Source organism: Sorex fumeus, unplaced genomic scaffold (assembly GCF_029834395.1).
Source record: "Sorex fumeus unplaced genomic scaffold, SorFum_2.1 ptg000130l, whole genome shotgun sequence".
Classification (NCBI taxonomy): Eukaryota; Metazoa; Chordata; class Mammalia; order Eulipotyphla; family Soricidae; genus Sorex; species Sorex fumeus.
In genome coordinates this window covers 4,647,073-4,663,218 of record NW_026606187.1, presented here as the reverse complement: position 1 = coordinate 4,663,218, position 16,146 = coordinate 4,647,073, and the positions used below count along the sequence as shown (strand labels likewise).

At 41.1% G+C, this 16,146-nt stretch overlaps 1 protein-coding gene across 1 annotated transcript in view; it reads right to left on the bottom strand.

Annotated features, from left to right (window-relative positions):
* The window catches only part of LOC130045924 (phospholipid-transporting ATPase ABCA3-like), a 98,591-nt gene that overhangs the window by 56,764 nt on the left and 25,681 nt on the right, over window positions 1-16,146 (bottom strand). Inside the window, exons 6-8 of the mRNA XM_056138806.1 lie at window positions 8,662-8,837; window positions 7,694-7,825; window positions 4,140-4,269 (exon numbers count right to left, since the gene is read on the bottom strand). Of these exons, the coding sequence (XP_055994781.1) occupies window positions 4,140-4,269; window positions 7,694-7,825; window positions 8,662-8,837 (438 nt within the window). The remainder of the gene's footprint in view (window positions 1-4,139; window positions 4,270-7,693; window positions 7,826-8,661; window positions 8,838-16,146) is intronic.

Below are 16,146 nucleotides of genomic sequence, written 5' to 3'. Positions count from 1 at the left end.
GCCATTTGACAAACTTTGTTAATCATGACAACTTGTGTACACAGTCCTAAACTTTGGCAGACTTGTAAAACTTGAAAATCCAGACAATTAAAGCTGCTCTGTTTGTAGGACTAAAATTTTAGTAAGGGGAGAAAAACATACAATATACAACATGTATATTGTTTAGCCAGATATGTCAAAATTGGAAAGTTTAATGGTTGGTGGGGGGTAAACTACTTCAAACTCAGTATGATGTTAATTCTACTTTCAAAATAAATGTAAGTAAGTGAAGTAAGTAAAGGCCCTCCCGTTGATCATCGATTTGCTCGAGCGGGCCCAGTAACGTCTCCATTGGAGACTTTGTTGTTACTGTGTCTGGCATATCGAATACTCTCGGTAGCTTGCCGGGCTCTCAAGAGGGGCGAAGGAATCGAACTCGGGTCGGCCACGTTGGCCGCTTGTAAGGCGAACGCCCTACCGCTGTGCTATCGCTCCAGAGAATAAATGTGGCTCAAAATGTAAATCACAATAACTGACCATTTGTCCCAAATTACCAAATATTCTGAAGCTGCACCTATTTTCACATTCATTTCAGTTTTATTTTTAACAGTGTTATAATTTTAGTTGTATTAAAACTGAGATTATTTGATCAACACTAAATTCTAGTTTTTGTCATAAATCTTCAATTCCTGATTTAAACAATGCAAATCACTGTGTTTTCCTCTTGTTCAGTATAACAAAAACTTTGCCAATTTCATTGACATTTTGGGAAGCAAAATAGTTTTATTTAAAGAAACTTTTTAAAAAAAATTTTTGGGTCACAATTGGCCATGCATAGGGGTTCCTCCTGGCTCTGCACTCAGGAATTACTCCTGGCAGAGCTTGGGGAACCATATGGGTTGCTGGGAATTGAACCCAGGTCAGCCGCGTGCAAGCAAATGCCCTACCCACTGTGCTATCGTTCCAGCCCTAAAGAATCTTATTTAAAGAAATGTGAGAAGGAAGAGAGGTTGTTAAGAGAAAACACAGGCTTCTCCACAGTGGAAAAAGCCTTTTTTTATGATTTAAAATCTGCCTTCACTGTCTCCATCCACATTAGCACTTACAGTTTTAATCTTGTTTTATGTATGCCAATCTCATAATGTGAGGTGATATTTTCACTTTGTTTTGATTTGCACTTTCTTGATAAGTGATGAGAGCATTTTTCATATACCAGTTGGCCTTCATTATGTCTTCCTTAAGTGTCTCTTCATCTCATCACTTTTTTGATGGTGTTTTGTTGTTGTTTTTGCTATTTTGTATGCATTTTATGACTTTGGATATTATCCTTTATCAGATGAGTGGCAGATAAATATTTTCTCCCATTATGTGGGATGTCTTTTTATTCTACTCATTTCTTTGGTCATCCAGAAACTTCTAATTTGATACAGTTCCATTTGTTTCTTTTTGCTTCTGTCTGCATGGCCAGTGGCAGAGAGTCACTTATTGAAGATGCCTCTAGATTCAATGTCATGAAGGGTTCTGCATAAGTTTTCCTCAAGATAATTTATTGGTCAAGGCTTTCTTAAATAAAGGCCTTTAATCCATTTTAATTGACCACTTGAGCAAATCAATGAACAATGGGATGATAGTGAAAGTGATAGTGATAATTTATGCTGTTGGGGCTGGACTGAGCTACCAGGGTGAGCCCATGTAAACTTCTCCACACAAGGGCAGGAACATAGGGACCCATGAAAGTGGGCGAGATTTCTTGTGTGTCCTGACTGGTTTGGATGAGAGTGAACATCTTTTTCTTTTGGCTGCTTTAGTGAATAATTTCATAAATTTCAGTATACTGAAATTTTCAGTTGTCCTTTTCTCACAGATCCTTGAAGGTTACTTAACCTGTTTGTTGTCAGTATGCAGACCCTAGGTACTTTGTTTGTTTTCAGTATTCAGAAAAGCTTTCAGTTTTGCATGTTCTTCCTGTAACTCCTTTGTTGATAACCTCACTGAATTGAACTGTAGGATGGTAATAAAAGGAGATTTCGGGGCTCTCTACCTTTCTCACAGGTCTGAGAGAACCTGGGCCCTCCATGACATAAATTTCTTTCACATTTCTTGTCTGAACGAACGTTCATGCAACATTATGCAATGGAATACTATTTTCAATCAGAAAAGAAGAAATCACGCAATTTGCTTCATATGGATGAAACTAAGGGTATGGAACTAATGCTAAGTGAAATTAGAATAGGAACAGATACAGAATGTTCTCTCTCATATGTTGAATGTGAAGAGGCTAAGGTAACAACAAAAGCAAAATGCAACTGGGGAGAGGTTAGTCTACAAAACTGAGCTTACTTGGGAGGTAGAAGTTGGATAGCAGTGGTCCTTGGGGCATTGGTAGAGGAAAGAGGGCACTCTGGTGGTGCATGTGGTATAGGAACAATGTATGCATGAAACTCATTGAAAGTATCAGAAGTCATGGTACCTCATAAAAAAGTGATGGAATAATAAGTCAAGGGAAGAAGAACAAATACTGAATGATCTCACTTATCTATGGAGAGAGAGAAAAATGGGGAATAGACAATATAGAAAAATGGCAAACTCTTGACCTTAGATTGAAAACTGATTATCAAGTAATGGTGGGAAGGGGTGTGGGTGTGGTGGGGATGAGAACCAGAAGAGATGATAATAGTAGAGGGTTGTGGGCACTTTGGTGGTAGTAGAATGCAGTAACTTTGTATATCCATATTATATAGCTTCATGACCATCTTACCTCAGGTAAAATAAAACTAAAAATATTTGAAATGATGCCTACATACTAGAAGATGGGGAATCTGGGTGGAGGAGGCCCAGTCACAATCCAAGCAGGCTTGGAGATCTATGCCCTGGGTCCTGCACACCTGGGTTCCTCTGCCGGTTCCTTCACGCGTGAGGCTCGTCCAAACGTGTGGAGAGTGGATAGGGGCATAGATCTCCAAGCCTGCTCGGATTGGGACTGGGACTCCTCCACCCAGATCCCCCATCTTTCAGTATGTAGGTGTTACACTCACCAACTGCCCCCAGCACTGTGTAATCCCATCAACGGCCCAGACCCAGAGACTATAAAACCCAGCTCCCAGAAGAGAACAGCACAGAGTCTCCTGCCTCTGTGCCTGGGTGTCCTCACCAGGGCCTGTTGGAGGAGGGTGGGTTGAGTTTCCCTCCCCGCGCCGAGCAGAGCCCTGGCAGCTGAAGACCTCCAGTTTCAGCCACAGCCATGCTTAAGACCACTCTCCACACATTTGTACAAGCCTCACACATGAAGGAACCGGCAGAGGAACCCAGGTGTGCAGGACCCGGGGCGTAGATCTCCAGCCCTGCTTGGATTGGGGCTGGATCTGGGAGGAGTCCACCCAGATCCCCCATCTTCCAGTAGTTAGGCATTACACCCACCTACTGCCCCTGGCACCGTGTAATCCCATCAACGGCCAAGACCCAGAGACTTGGACTACCCAGCTCCCGGAAGCACGTGGCCGCATTTGCGGCCATGCGACATCTTATTATCTAGTTCTTACCCTGGAGAACTTGGCAGGCTACCAAAAGTGTCTTACCCGCATGGCAGAGTCTGGCAAACTCCCCGTGGAGTGTTCAATATGCCAAAAACCAGTAACAATGATGGGTCTCATTCTCCTGACCCTGAAAGAGCCTCAAATGTGGCACGTTCTAAAATCTCAGGGCTAGGACGAAGGAGACATTACTGGTGCCTGCTTGAGGAAATCAATGAACAACAGGATGACAGTGATAGTGATTTGAAATGACAATATTTAAAAAATTTTTAATTATATATAATTTAAAAGTAAGTAGTGATTGAACAGATATAGTAATGCAGATTAAACTATTATCATTATGAGGATGCACAAAAGTCTTGTAAGCTTTTTTTTCTTTTATTGCTTTTTTTTGGTCGCACCCAGCGATACTCAGGGGTTACTCCTGGCTTATGCACTCAAGAATTATCCCTGGCAGTGCTCAGGGGACCATGAAGGATGCTAGGAATTGAACCCGGGTTTGTCACGTGCAAGGCAAAGATCCTACCTGCTGTACTATCACTCTAGCCCTAGGCTAGAGTGTAAGCTTTATCTACGGTGTCCAGAAGGGTATACGGTCTGAAAAAAAAAAAAAAAGAAAGCCCAACATACCTGAGAGAATGGAGAGAGTAGTGGATTTTCCTGCCCCATTGTTTCCTAGAAGCACAGTGATCTGCCCCTCATATATATTCAAAGTCAATTTTTTTACAGCTACTTTTTCAGTTTTATACATATGAAAATTCTGCAGGAGAAAGCCACAAATACTTTATATATATTTAAAAGTGTATGGTGTGCCAATATCCCTAGTGGCACATTTTTTTTTTGTTCTTCACTTTGAAATCTTTTTCAAAATCACTTTGGAAGAATAAGCACTTATACAAACTGCCTCTAGAAGAAACAATAACATGTAATAAATCTGAAAGGAGAAAAAAATGCATGAATGATGAAATTTTGAAAGTTAATACTTTTTAAAGCACACAATTTAGATTTTCACCATAAATTTATCAGCTGGTAAACAACCTCATCTATCTCTGCTCGGTTTATACTTTATTTTATCCTGAAGTTGATGATGCCACATACTTCTATAGTAAATATGTTTGTTGGAATTTAGTAAACCGTTAATAGAAAATATGAATAAGAGATCTAAGATACAGATAGTTATCTCAGATTTCTTTGTCTTAATTAGTAGTGCTTCTCCTTAAAATGATCATTCCTCTCTAGCAAACAAAATGTTATATAATATACAAAACCAAGCTTTACCTGAACACATCAGTGAAGTGGGGTTTTACTACTGGTGAATAAATAGTAGTAAGATTTTGGTAAATTTTCAAGTATAAATAGTTTGAGAAATTGTTGAAAAAATTGGTACTTTAGGTCATTAATTCAGAATGGAAGTATTTTCCTTACAAAAAACTTATGATTAGATAAGTTTAACCGTGCATAACAGAAAAGAAAATTCTGTTTCTGTAATTTCTTTTTCACCGAAGCACAATTGTAGGGCGTTTGCCTTGTGTGCAGCCAGCCCGGCCGGCCAAGCTGGGTTTGATTCCTCCGCCCCTCTCGGAGAGCCCGGCAAGCTACTGAGAGTATCTCGCCCGCACAGCAAAGCCTGGCAAGCTACCCGTGATGTGTTCAATATGCCAAACACAGTAACAACAAGTCTCAAAATGGAGACGTTACTGGGCCCGCTTGAGCAAATGGATGAACAACGGGAGGATAGGCTACAGTGCAATCCCTAGACATATTTATCTTATTTTCTTCCCTGACCTAAATATTACTTTAACAGCTGGTTTAAAATCTAAACTTCAGTGAGTGTTCTAAGGTATGTTTTTCCAAATGAAAACTTAATTTCTCAAACCCTCAATAAAGATACAAGTTACCAAATATCCTCAAATTCTCCAATATTGACAATGTCTCTACTTATAAAAAACATTTTCCATAAATCACAATTAATTTTATCCTAATCTCTCAATCACACATCAAGTTACACATCAAATTAGGAAGATCTTTTTCATCCTAATTCCAAAACATAAATGCCGAATGTCTGTTTCCACTGCCATAAGACTAGTCCACAAGGTCATCTTACCCTTAAGCCGAAACTACAATAATCTCAATTTGTTTATTTTCTTCCATTTATGCCCTTCATAGCAGCCAAGAATGGTAATTTCAGAACATAAATCATATTATGTCCATCTGCCTCATAAAGGACTATAATTTTTGTCAAATAATAAAAAAATAAAATGCCTGATCACAGGATGATTTATATAATGATTAATGTTCAAGCTAGTACGATATCAATATTTCTCTTCGTCTCTGTTTTGCCAACTTTGATCTCCACCATGTCCCTTCACAACTGAAGTTTGGACATATTACAGTGCCTTCCAATTTTTTAATTCATTTCTTTTGAGTCTCCTGTCCCGTAGCACTGTTCTCCCATTGTTCATCAATTTGCTTGAGCGGACACCAGTAACGTCTCCATTGTGAGACTTGTTGTTACTGTTTTTGGGACATCAAATAAGCCATGGGGAGCTTGCCAGACTCTGCCATATGGGTGGGATACTCGCGGTAGCTTGGTGGGGTCTCAGAGAGGGATGGAGGAATCGAACCCGGGTTGGCTGGCTGCAAGGCAAACGCCCTACCCGCTGTGCTATCGTTGTGCTGCTTTCCTAGGCCTAATTGTTCAACCAGCTTGCCCAAACTTGTTATTCCGTTAGCATTTCTAAGATTGCTGGACAACAAATTCGAGGAAAGTAATCTTAAAGGTTTTAGAAAACAGGAAGTTTATTAAAGAGTGATTTGCAGTTCACATCCCATGCAGGGAAGAGCTGGAAGAATGGGATGGAAGAAGATGAACATAAGTGACATATCAGTTATTCTAGGGACTCAGGAAAACCCGTGAATAATGTGCATGCTAGAATGGCCATTGATTGAAACCAATTGTTACCATTTTTAGTGATTTACCACAAATAGGCTTTAAGACAAATTAGAGCCTTATCAACTCCAAATTGACCAGTCACTGGAATTTGTGTACACAAAATCTAGGAGTCTAACTTCAGAAATCTGACTTTTTTCAGTCAATAAAATTCCAAAGATGATGATATTGGGAGTTGTCAAATGAAGCTGTCAGTGATATGATACCTTGCTCCAAAGTTAAGAAATAAGTCTCCTGGTGTAGAATATAATGTTTGGGAAGCAAAATTATCGACTTTCTTCATTTTACTCCTTGAATATTCTCTCTTCAAATCAACTCCCTTTGCATCTTCTCCAGAACAGTGGTGAGTTTCTTTTTCCTGGGCAGAAAGTTGCACACGGAATAGCAATGGATTGACCAACAGTTTCCTGTTGCTCCTCTCTGCAATTAACATCCCTACCCTTCTCTTTACATTCTTGATTACTCCCATCAGGGGTTAATTGCTCTGCGTTAAGATCTATGTGAGAGATGATACAGTCCTTGTCCTGAGCACTCCTCAGGCTATGATGGCTGCATTTGTTGTTCATTTACAGACTAAGAAACTATGAGACTACCGAGACATTTCTGTGCATCCTGTGGGTACCATATTATTGTTCCCTGTTTATGCAACAGCTTTCCTAGATTTCTTGGTCCTTACTACCCATGTTGTTAAAATGCTCAATACACACACAACAATGACTACTGTACTCATTACCCTTGAAATGCCATCCAAATTCTAAGCACTGTGCTGCTACTTTTTGCCAGCGCTTACCTCTCCTCTTGTCATCTGATTTCTCCATCCACTCTAGCATCAACAATCACTCTGTGATAAACGCACTTTAAGATAGAAGTTAGGAATCAAAGTTTACATAAGAAATAAATAATTACACAGGCATTTTCTTGCGAATCAATACCTATGTATTAAAGGGAAGGACGTAGATACAGCAGAGAGAATAGTTGGTTGGAAGTATAGTAATAACAAGGTCGATCCCACAACAAACTGGGGATGTTTTGAATGCACTGATAATGAATATTCTGGTGGTAGCAGAAAGATGTGTCTTCTATTATATTAGGCGGACTTTTGTTTGGATCTTTTCTAGGAAGTGAAGCTTCTATTCTCATGTGTTTTTTTCTTGGTATTCCCAGTAACAAACATTTGCAATAAACTGGTAACTAAATATCAGCAACATCAAGAAAAAATGATCTGAATCAATACCTTGTACACATTTTTTATTTGTATTCCTGCTATCAAATTAGTAGGTTCTTCTTCAAAATACTGAGTTTTAGTTGTATCATCAAGTGATGTTATCTCTTTAATCTTATGTTTTTCTCCACACCAGTAAGAGCGCTAAAAAGGATTTTAAGATGTCGTCACTAAAAGAGCACTGAGACATGAATCATTAGAAATTACTTAAGCTTATTGCCCATTATATTAACACTGTTACTATAAACTTAAAAATATTTGGGGATTGAATTTTGGAGCTAATTGATATGCATCTACAAGGAATAAAGTGGGATACTGTATAAAATCATTAACTATTGAAGAGAGAAAATTACTTCAAGATTATGGCACAGTAAAAATTATTATAATTATCTCCATGAGTTCTTCTCTTAGCAACACACAAGCCAACAATTATAAAAAAGATTGATAAGAGAGGGCAAGATAAACAAGTTTCACACATTCCAGTGATTCTGACTCTAAGGAATCGAGGAAAAACCAAGGAAATGAAGTGATGTTAAATACCCAGATATGGCACACAGTTAAACTTCTTGTTAGAATCTACCAAGTAAGTTTTATCAAATTTCCTTTTAGCAAAATCCTTTATGAAGTACTTGATTGAGAATATGATGTAACTCCAAATTTGAAAATCTTGTCACTTTTCAAACATATACAAATGTGTATCCATGACATACATATAAATATCTATAGCTATATATGTATACATAGCTATGTATATTTATGTATACATATTTGTATTTATAACATAGATAGCTTTAAACTGTATTAACAAATGCTAGTAAATTATGACTAGAGTGATAAAATTGACATTTTGACATGCCTGATGTGTTGACTCAAGTTTACACTGCAAAATTAAAATTAACTCAGGATAATTTTTATACAAATTACAAAACAGGTTCATGAAGACTGTGGTCTCTCTCAATAACAGAAATATTGAAACTCACCATCATAAAAAAATACCATGGTTTTGGCATGCCATATTTTCCTGGAAATACACTTTCTATATACCAGGTCACAAGGCCGTACAAGAAACCATCAAAGAGCAACATTCCTAGTATATATGCAAAATAAAATTCCTCATATTCCATTAGTGTGATGTTTTTCCATTTAAGTCCTATTTCTAACAGATAGAAAGATATTTGATTTAGGTGCCAGACAAGAAAGATCAAAATCACTTATCTATGTCACTAAAGAGAAGGAAATGTAGTAATTCTCTGGATTTCTACTTTACTCCACTATTTTCATATATTCTTAGAACTTAGGATATCTTCGTAAGTATGTAATATATCTCCTTCTGTGCCCAAAACAAATTATTAGCCAAGAATGAAATAAAAATAAAATACATTAAGCAGTAATCAAAATAAGCAGATTCATAGGTTAATATGCAGATCACTTTTCATACTAAAAGTTAAATAAATATGCATGTAAGCACGGAATATCTTTTCACTTATTTCTGTTTTCTGCTATTTCTTCCATTAATTTATTGTGATTTGCAGTTTACACTCTTTCATCTTCTTAGTCAAATTTACTCCTTTAATTTTTTTGGGGGGGGTAATGAAGTTATAAATAGGATTGTTTTGTTTCTCATAAGAAGTCACAAATAGGATTTCTCAAATAGGATTGATTTCTCTTTTTGATAGTTCATTACGTGCATAGAAACAACTAATTTTAAATTCTACTATTTTATACGGGCTGGAGCAATAGTACAGTGGTAGGGCGTTTGCCTTGCATGCAGCCAGCCCGGCCGAGCTGGGTTTGATTCCTCCACCTCTCTCGGAGAGCCTCGCAAGCTACCAAGAGTATCTCGCCCGCATGGCAAAGCCTGGCAAGCTACTCGTGACGTATTCAATATGCCAAACACAGTAACAACAAATATTACAATAGAGATGTTACTGGCCCGCTCTAGCAAATCAATGAACAACGAGAGGACAGTGCTGCAGTATGTATGTGTAATGTTTATATAACAGTATATTATAATCTCAGCCTGAACCATAGCACAGCGGTAGGGCGTTTGCCTTGCACGCAGCTAACATGGCCGACCCGAGTTCGATTCCTCCGCCCCTCTTGGAGAGTCCGGCAAGCTACCGAGAGTATCTCGCCTACACGGCAGAGCCTGGCAAGCTCCCCGTGACGTATTCGATATGCCAAACACAGTAACAACAAAGTCTCCAATGGAGACGTTACTGGGCCCACTCGAGCAAATCGATCATCAACGGGAGGGGCTTTACTTTACTTACTTTATATTATAATCTATTATATATGCATAAATAATGTACGTGTAATATATCATGCAAATATACTTGATATTCTACATATATAAGTATATAATAAACATACACCTATGTATACATATGTATGTTGTGTATATATGTAACATATTATTTATATATTAATAATATTATATATGTATACATATTATATATATGAAGGAAAACCAATGAAGATGGGGGTTCATGTTAGCTACATAATATAAGGCTAGAATATTTTTTAATGTAGGAGTACTGCTATTTATTTGAATTTTTAAAAGATATTTAACTCATAGAAAAGGAAGAAAGTTAGTAAGCAGACTTCAACCAAAGAGTACGTGACAACTGTGAATGGAATAGGTGGTTCTAATAAACTTGCAATACATTTTTGTAGAGACTGTAGAAGTACTTTTTTTTTGTAGGAGTACTGCTATTTATTCAGCCACTGATTAGCTGATTGAATTGTGCATGAACTCCACCTTACTTTTTTTTTCCATTTTTTATAATTTTATTTATTGAATCACCGTGAGAGCAGTTACAAAGCTTTTGGGTCTAAGTCTCAGTCATACAATGAAACACCTGTACCTTCACCAGTGCCCATTCTCCACCACCAAAAATCCCAGTATCCCCCCATCCCACACCCTCCCCCTGCCTGTGGGGCAGATGATTTCCACATTACTCTCTCTCTACTTTGATCACATTCACTATTTCGACACCAGACCCACCATTATTTGAGATTTTACCCCAACACTCAGATCTGCTGAAAAGGCAACAATAGACAATTTGTGTTCTATTGCTGGTTATGAATAACATATGATGTTGTGTGGCTGCAGTAGGGCCATGTGGTTTTGAAATTCCAAAATTTTAACAATTAAATCTGGAGGGATTTCTGCCAAAAGCCACTGGGTTTAGAGATCTGCTCCTGAATCTCTGGGATCATGGCTGTTGAGCAGCTTGATGAGGAGCCAGAGAGGCCATTCGTGGGCGATGACTTGGGGTCTCATTGGGGTAGGGAGGACAGGCCCGGCTACTCCCCCCACCCCATCCCGTGAGGCCCAAGAAGTTTCGTCACTGCGGGCCTAGGCCTGACTGTCCAATGGCCTCTGGAGGATGACAGCCACCAAGTCGCCAAGAGGGAGCAGGCGGAGGGACAGCACCCATTCCCCCCTGGGGTGGCCCAGCGACAGTAACCTACTGCGGGGTCTGGACACATTTCTGCCAAAAGCCTCTGGGTTTCAAGATTTGTTTCTGAATCTCTGGGATCAAGGCCGTTGAGCAGCTTGATGAGGAGCCAGAGAGGCCATTTGTGGGCGATGACTTGGGGTCTCGTTGGGGTGGGGAGGACAAGCCCGGCTCCACCCCCATCCCGTGAGGCCCTGTGTGTCTCGTCACTGGGGGCCCAAATGTGACTATCCAGTGGCCTCAGAGGGATGGCGGCCACTGGGCCGCCAGGGGGAACAGGCCAAGGCACGAAACCTATTCCCACCTGGGTTGGCCCAGCACTGGTAGCCTACTGCAGAGACCAGATGCATTTCTACCTAAAGCCACTGGGTTCTGAGATTCGTTTCTGAGTCTCTAGGATCATGTCCATTAAGCAGTTCAATCAGGAACCAAAGAGGCCTTGCCTCCATTTATATAGCTGAGTCGGAGGTGGTTTGTGGGTGTGTTTCCCACATACCTAACTTTTGGCCGTTTACTTTCTTGGTAAACTTTGCCCCAAGTTTTTGGGGTCTGGCCAAAGGCACAGCAGCAATTTTGGGGTATCTGGAAGTCTGAAGGTGCCATGAGGCTGCTGATGCACTCGCCTCACAGGTACAGAAATTGACCTGCTGGCGGCACCATATCCCCTATGTAGAAGCACTTTTGCAGAACAGATAGTTGGTTAAAATGGTCACAATTTTTTGAAGGGCAGCATAGAAATATTAATCAATATTTAAAACTTATTATCCTCTGGGCACATGGGGAAAAATTGTGAAATACTTACTTTTCATTTCTGCCATTTCTAGGAAGTGAACTCCCAGTGACATTGCAACATTTGGGCTGAGACAGACAAACAGTTTCTGGAAGAATGACATCTCTGCAAAGTTTGAGATGACAAAATAACTTGGAAAGTATAATATAATATAAATAAAACCTCCCAAAGAAACAGCAAGATGTACTGCAAATAAGAAGGAAATCATAATGTTAATTTTAGCAATCAATGAAGCCCTGAAATACAGCGTCAAAGATAAAATACAGAAGTTAAGGCACTTGCCTTGCATGTGGCAGACCCTAGGTTTCTAGCATAGTATATGATTCCCCAAGCACCACAAGCAGTGATTTCTGAGCACAAAGCCCAGAGTAAGCCTTGAGCACCACTGGGTATGGCCAAAAGCAACCAAAATAAAACCATGAAAACCCAGAATGCAAATCTTTGTTTCATTTTAAGTGTCCCACAATAAGAACTTCAAGGATAAAAGTTTAGTCATCATCCTTACCTACCTTATTATACAATGCATAATCTCTCCAACAAATGATGCTGGGAAAATTGGAGAGTTACATGGGTAAAAAAGAAACAGTCTGTATCTCACACCATAGAAAAGAGTTAATTCAAGAGAATTAGGGCCAAAGCCATCTTAGATTGGGTAGGGCACTTGCTCTGCATATGGCTAACCAAACTTTAATCCCTTGTACCACATATGGTCCCTTGAGGTCTGCTGAGAGTGATCTTTGAGCACAGAGCAAGGAGTAAGCCCAGAGAACTGCCAGATATGGCTCCCAAATAAAATAATAAACAAAAGAATTAAAACCTTGAGATTAAACTAGGATAAATAAAATACGTTGAGAAAATAGGCAAAAGTCTCCAGGATATCAGTGATTTGTCTCCATTGGCAAAGATTTTCAAAAATTTGAAAATGGTTATCACTTAATCACTTAACTTCCCGTTAGTCGTCGATTTGCTCGAGCGGGCGCCAGTAACGTCTCCATTTGTCCCTGTCGCGTGCTAGTGTAGCCCAATGGCACCTCTTCGCTCCGGGAACATGGAGGGCCTCAAACCGATCGTTCATGACCTTGACAAAGAAGTCTGACCATCTGGTAGGTGGGCGGCCACGCGGTCTCTTGACATCCCGTGGAATCCAATCAGTAACAGCTCTAGTCCAACGGTCGTCTTTAAATCTCATTACGTGACCAGCCCATCTGATTTTCGACACCTTGGCAAATGAGACAGCGTCCCTGATCCTTGATCGTCGACGGATGTCAGAACTCCGGATTCGCTCTCTCATTTGAGTGAAACGTGATATTCCAAGCATAGCTCTTTCTATTCTTCTTTGGGAGACCTGAATGGCGTTCTCATCTTGTTTGCGTAGGGCCCAGGTCCCTGAGGCATATGTTAATGCAGGAAGAACAGTGGAATCAAAGAGATGTGCCCGGAGCTGGAGGTTCTTCGTCCTCTTAGCTATTTCTTCGACGTTCTTGAAGGCGTTCCAAGCCGCTCTCTTCCTCCTGCGCAGCTCGGGTGCCAGGTCATTTGTCATGTTGACCTCTCGACCTAGGTACACATAGCTGTTGCATTCGGAGATGGTCGTTCCATTGAGAGCGAATGGGGCGTCAGGAACAAGGCTGTTTCTCATAAACATTGTCTTCGTAAGATTCAGCTGTAGTCCTACCTTTCCACACTCACGGTCAAAGTCGGCCAGCATTTGTGCCGCTTGGCTGATGTTTGGTGTTATTAAAACAATGTCATCAGCAAAGCGGAGGTGGTGTAGTTGCCGACCATCTATCTTCACTCCCATTCCTTCCCATTCCAGTCGTCGCATGATGTTCTCGAGGGTGGCACTGAAGAGTTTTGGTGAAATGGTATCACCCTGCCGCACCCCTCTCTTGACATCAACGATCACTTCTTTGTAGAATGGTGAGATCCTGGTAGTGAATCCGCAATACAGCTCACGGAGGATCCTGATGTATTGGGCTTGAATGCCCTGATTGGCTAGGGCTTCAATGACTGCTTCCGTCTCAACAGAATCAAAGGCCTTCTTTAAATCAATGAACGTTAAGCAGAGCGGCATCTTGAACTCCCGAGAAACCTCAATGAGTTTGGTTATCGTGTGGATATGGTCGATGGTGCTGAATCCTTTGCGGAACCCTGCTTGCTCACATGGTTGTCCTTCATCTAGTGTTCTGCCAATCCTATTCAGGATGACTCGAGTGAACAACTTGTAGATGACAGACAATAGGCAGATCGGGCGATAGTTGCCAATGTCATGGATGTCTCCCTTCTTGAACAGTAGTATGGTCCTGCTGGTTTTCCATTGAGATGGAACCTTGCATTCAGACAGGTAGCGAGTGAAGAGCCGAGCCAGTGTATTGATGAGTACTGACGGCAGGTTCTTCAGGTGTTCAGGTCTGACCTTGTCTGGGCCGGGTGCTGTTTGCTTCTTTACTGAAGAAATGGCGTGTCGGATTTCGGAAGGGAGAACGTTGGGAACGACATACCCATCCTGTGGAATTTGGTATGTCGGCAAGTGGACATGGCTATCGAAGAGATTTGAGTAGAAGTCATGGATAATCTTCTCCATTGCCGTTCTGGAGGATGTGATGGATCCATCAGGACGTCGGAGGGCAGTCATCTTGGTCTTATAGTTGGCGAAGGACAGGCGGGCGTTACGAATACTTTTCCCGGCTTCTGCCGCATCTACCAGTACTTCTGCTCTTCTCTCTTTGAGGTCTTCCTTGATCGCATCTCTGCACTGCTTTGCAAGCTCGGACGTTAGCTTGCGGTTGCCTGAGGCATGCGCCAAACCACGCTGGCGAATTAGCTCAAGAGTTTTCGAAGATAGGCGACTTTTTGTGGCTATCTCTCTCTTGGCGTTCCTCGCACATTCATGGAGGTGCTGAACCAGTCGATCGTATTCCTCGTCAATGTTGTCAACAATGGCATCTTCCCATGTTGCCGCAATAGTACCAAAGAGTTCCCAGTTGGTGATCGTTCTGGGAGTTCTCTTTTTGAACTTTGCAGCCCTTTCTCCCCGCTCTGTGAAGTAGAATTTTGCACGAAGGAGACGGTGGTCCGATCCCGTTCGAAATTTTGGGACAACAGCGACATCAGTCAGGCAAAACCGTCGATTGAATATGATGTGGTCTATTTCGTTGTGGAATCGTCCACCGGGAGACTCCCATGTCCATCGTTTAGATTCTGCCTTCTGGAACTGTGAGTTACCATGAATGGTCTTGGTCGACATGATGAACTCAGACAGTCTCTCACCCTGTTCGTTCCATTCTAGGCCATGGGTTCCGATGTGAAGTTCTTCAGCTGATCTTCTCGGTCCTATCTTGGCATTAAAATCACCCACAATGATCTTGTAGAAGGTGTGGTCTTCTTTATAGAACTTCTCTAGCTCCATGTAGAACTTCTCGATTTCTCTTTCATCATAATGAGATGTTGGTGCGTAGACAATGAAGATAGAAACTGCAGGCAGTGAGCCACATCTATTCAAATGTAAACGTCCGATTCGGGTTGTTAGGCATTCAAATGAATCAATGCTCTTGGCCAAGTTTGTGTTGACAAGGACACCGACGCCTCCAACACCTCTTTTATCGCATGTTCCGAGGAACAATTCTTCTCCAGTGTCGAAAACGGCATGGTGAGATTCGTGTCTTCTTGTCTCGGTCAGACCAATGATGTCGTACTTGATCATTCGCGCTTGTACCATCAGGTCCTCGATGGATGCATCTGATGCTAGCGTACGTGCATTGAAAGTACAGACGATCATTTTTGTCTTCCTTCGTTGTGGCAGCCTAGGTCGGCCTTGAGATTTTGTCGGCCTCTCCTTTCTCATCCTTCTCAGTGCTGCCATGTCGGTGAAGCCTTCAGGGTCAGGTGAATGAGACCATGGTTATATCAATTAAATGGTTATATCAATTAAAAATCACTTAACTTCCCTTTAGTCGTCGATTTGCTCAGCGGGCGCCAGTAACGTCTCCATTTGTCCCTGTCGCGTGCTAGTGTAGCCCAATGGCATCTGTTCGCTCTGGGAATATGAAAAGCCTCAAACCGATCGTTCATGATCTTGACGAAGAAATCTGACCATCTGGTAGGTGGGCGGCCACGCGGTCTTTTGACATCCCGTGGAATCCAGTCAGTAACAGCTCTAGTCCAGCGGTCGTCTTTAAATCTCATTACGTGATCAGCCCATCTGATTTTTG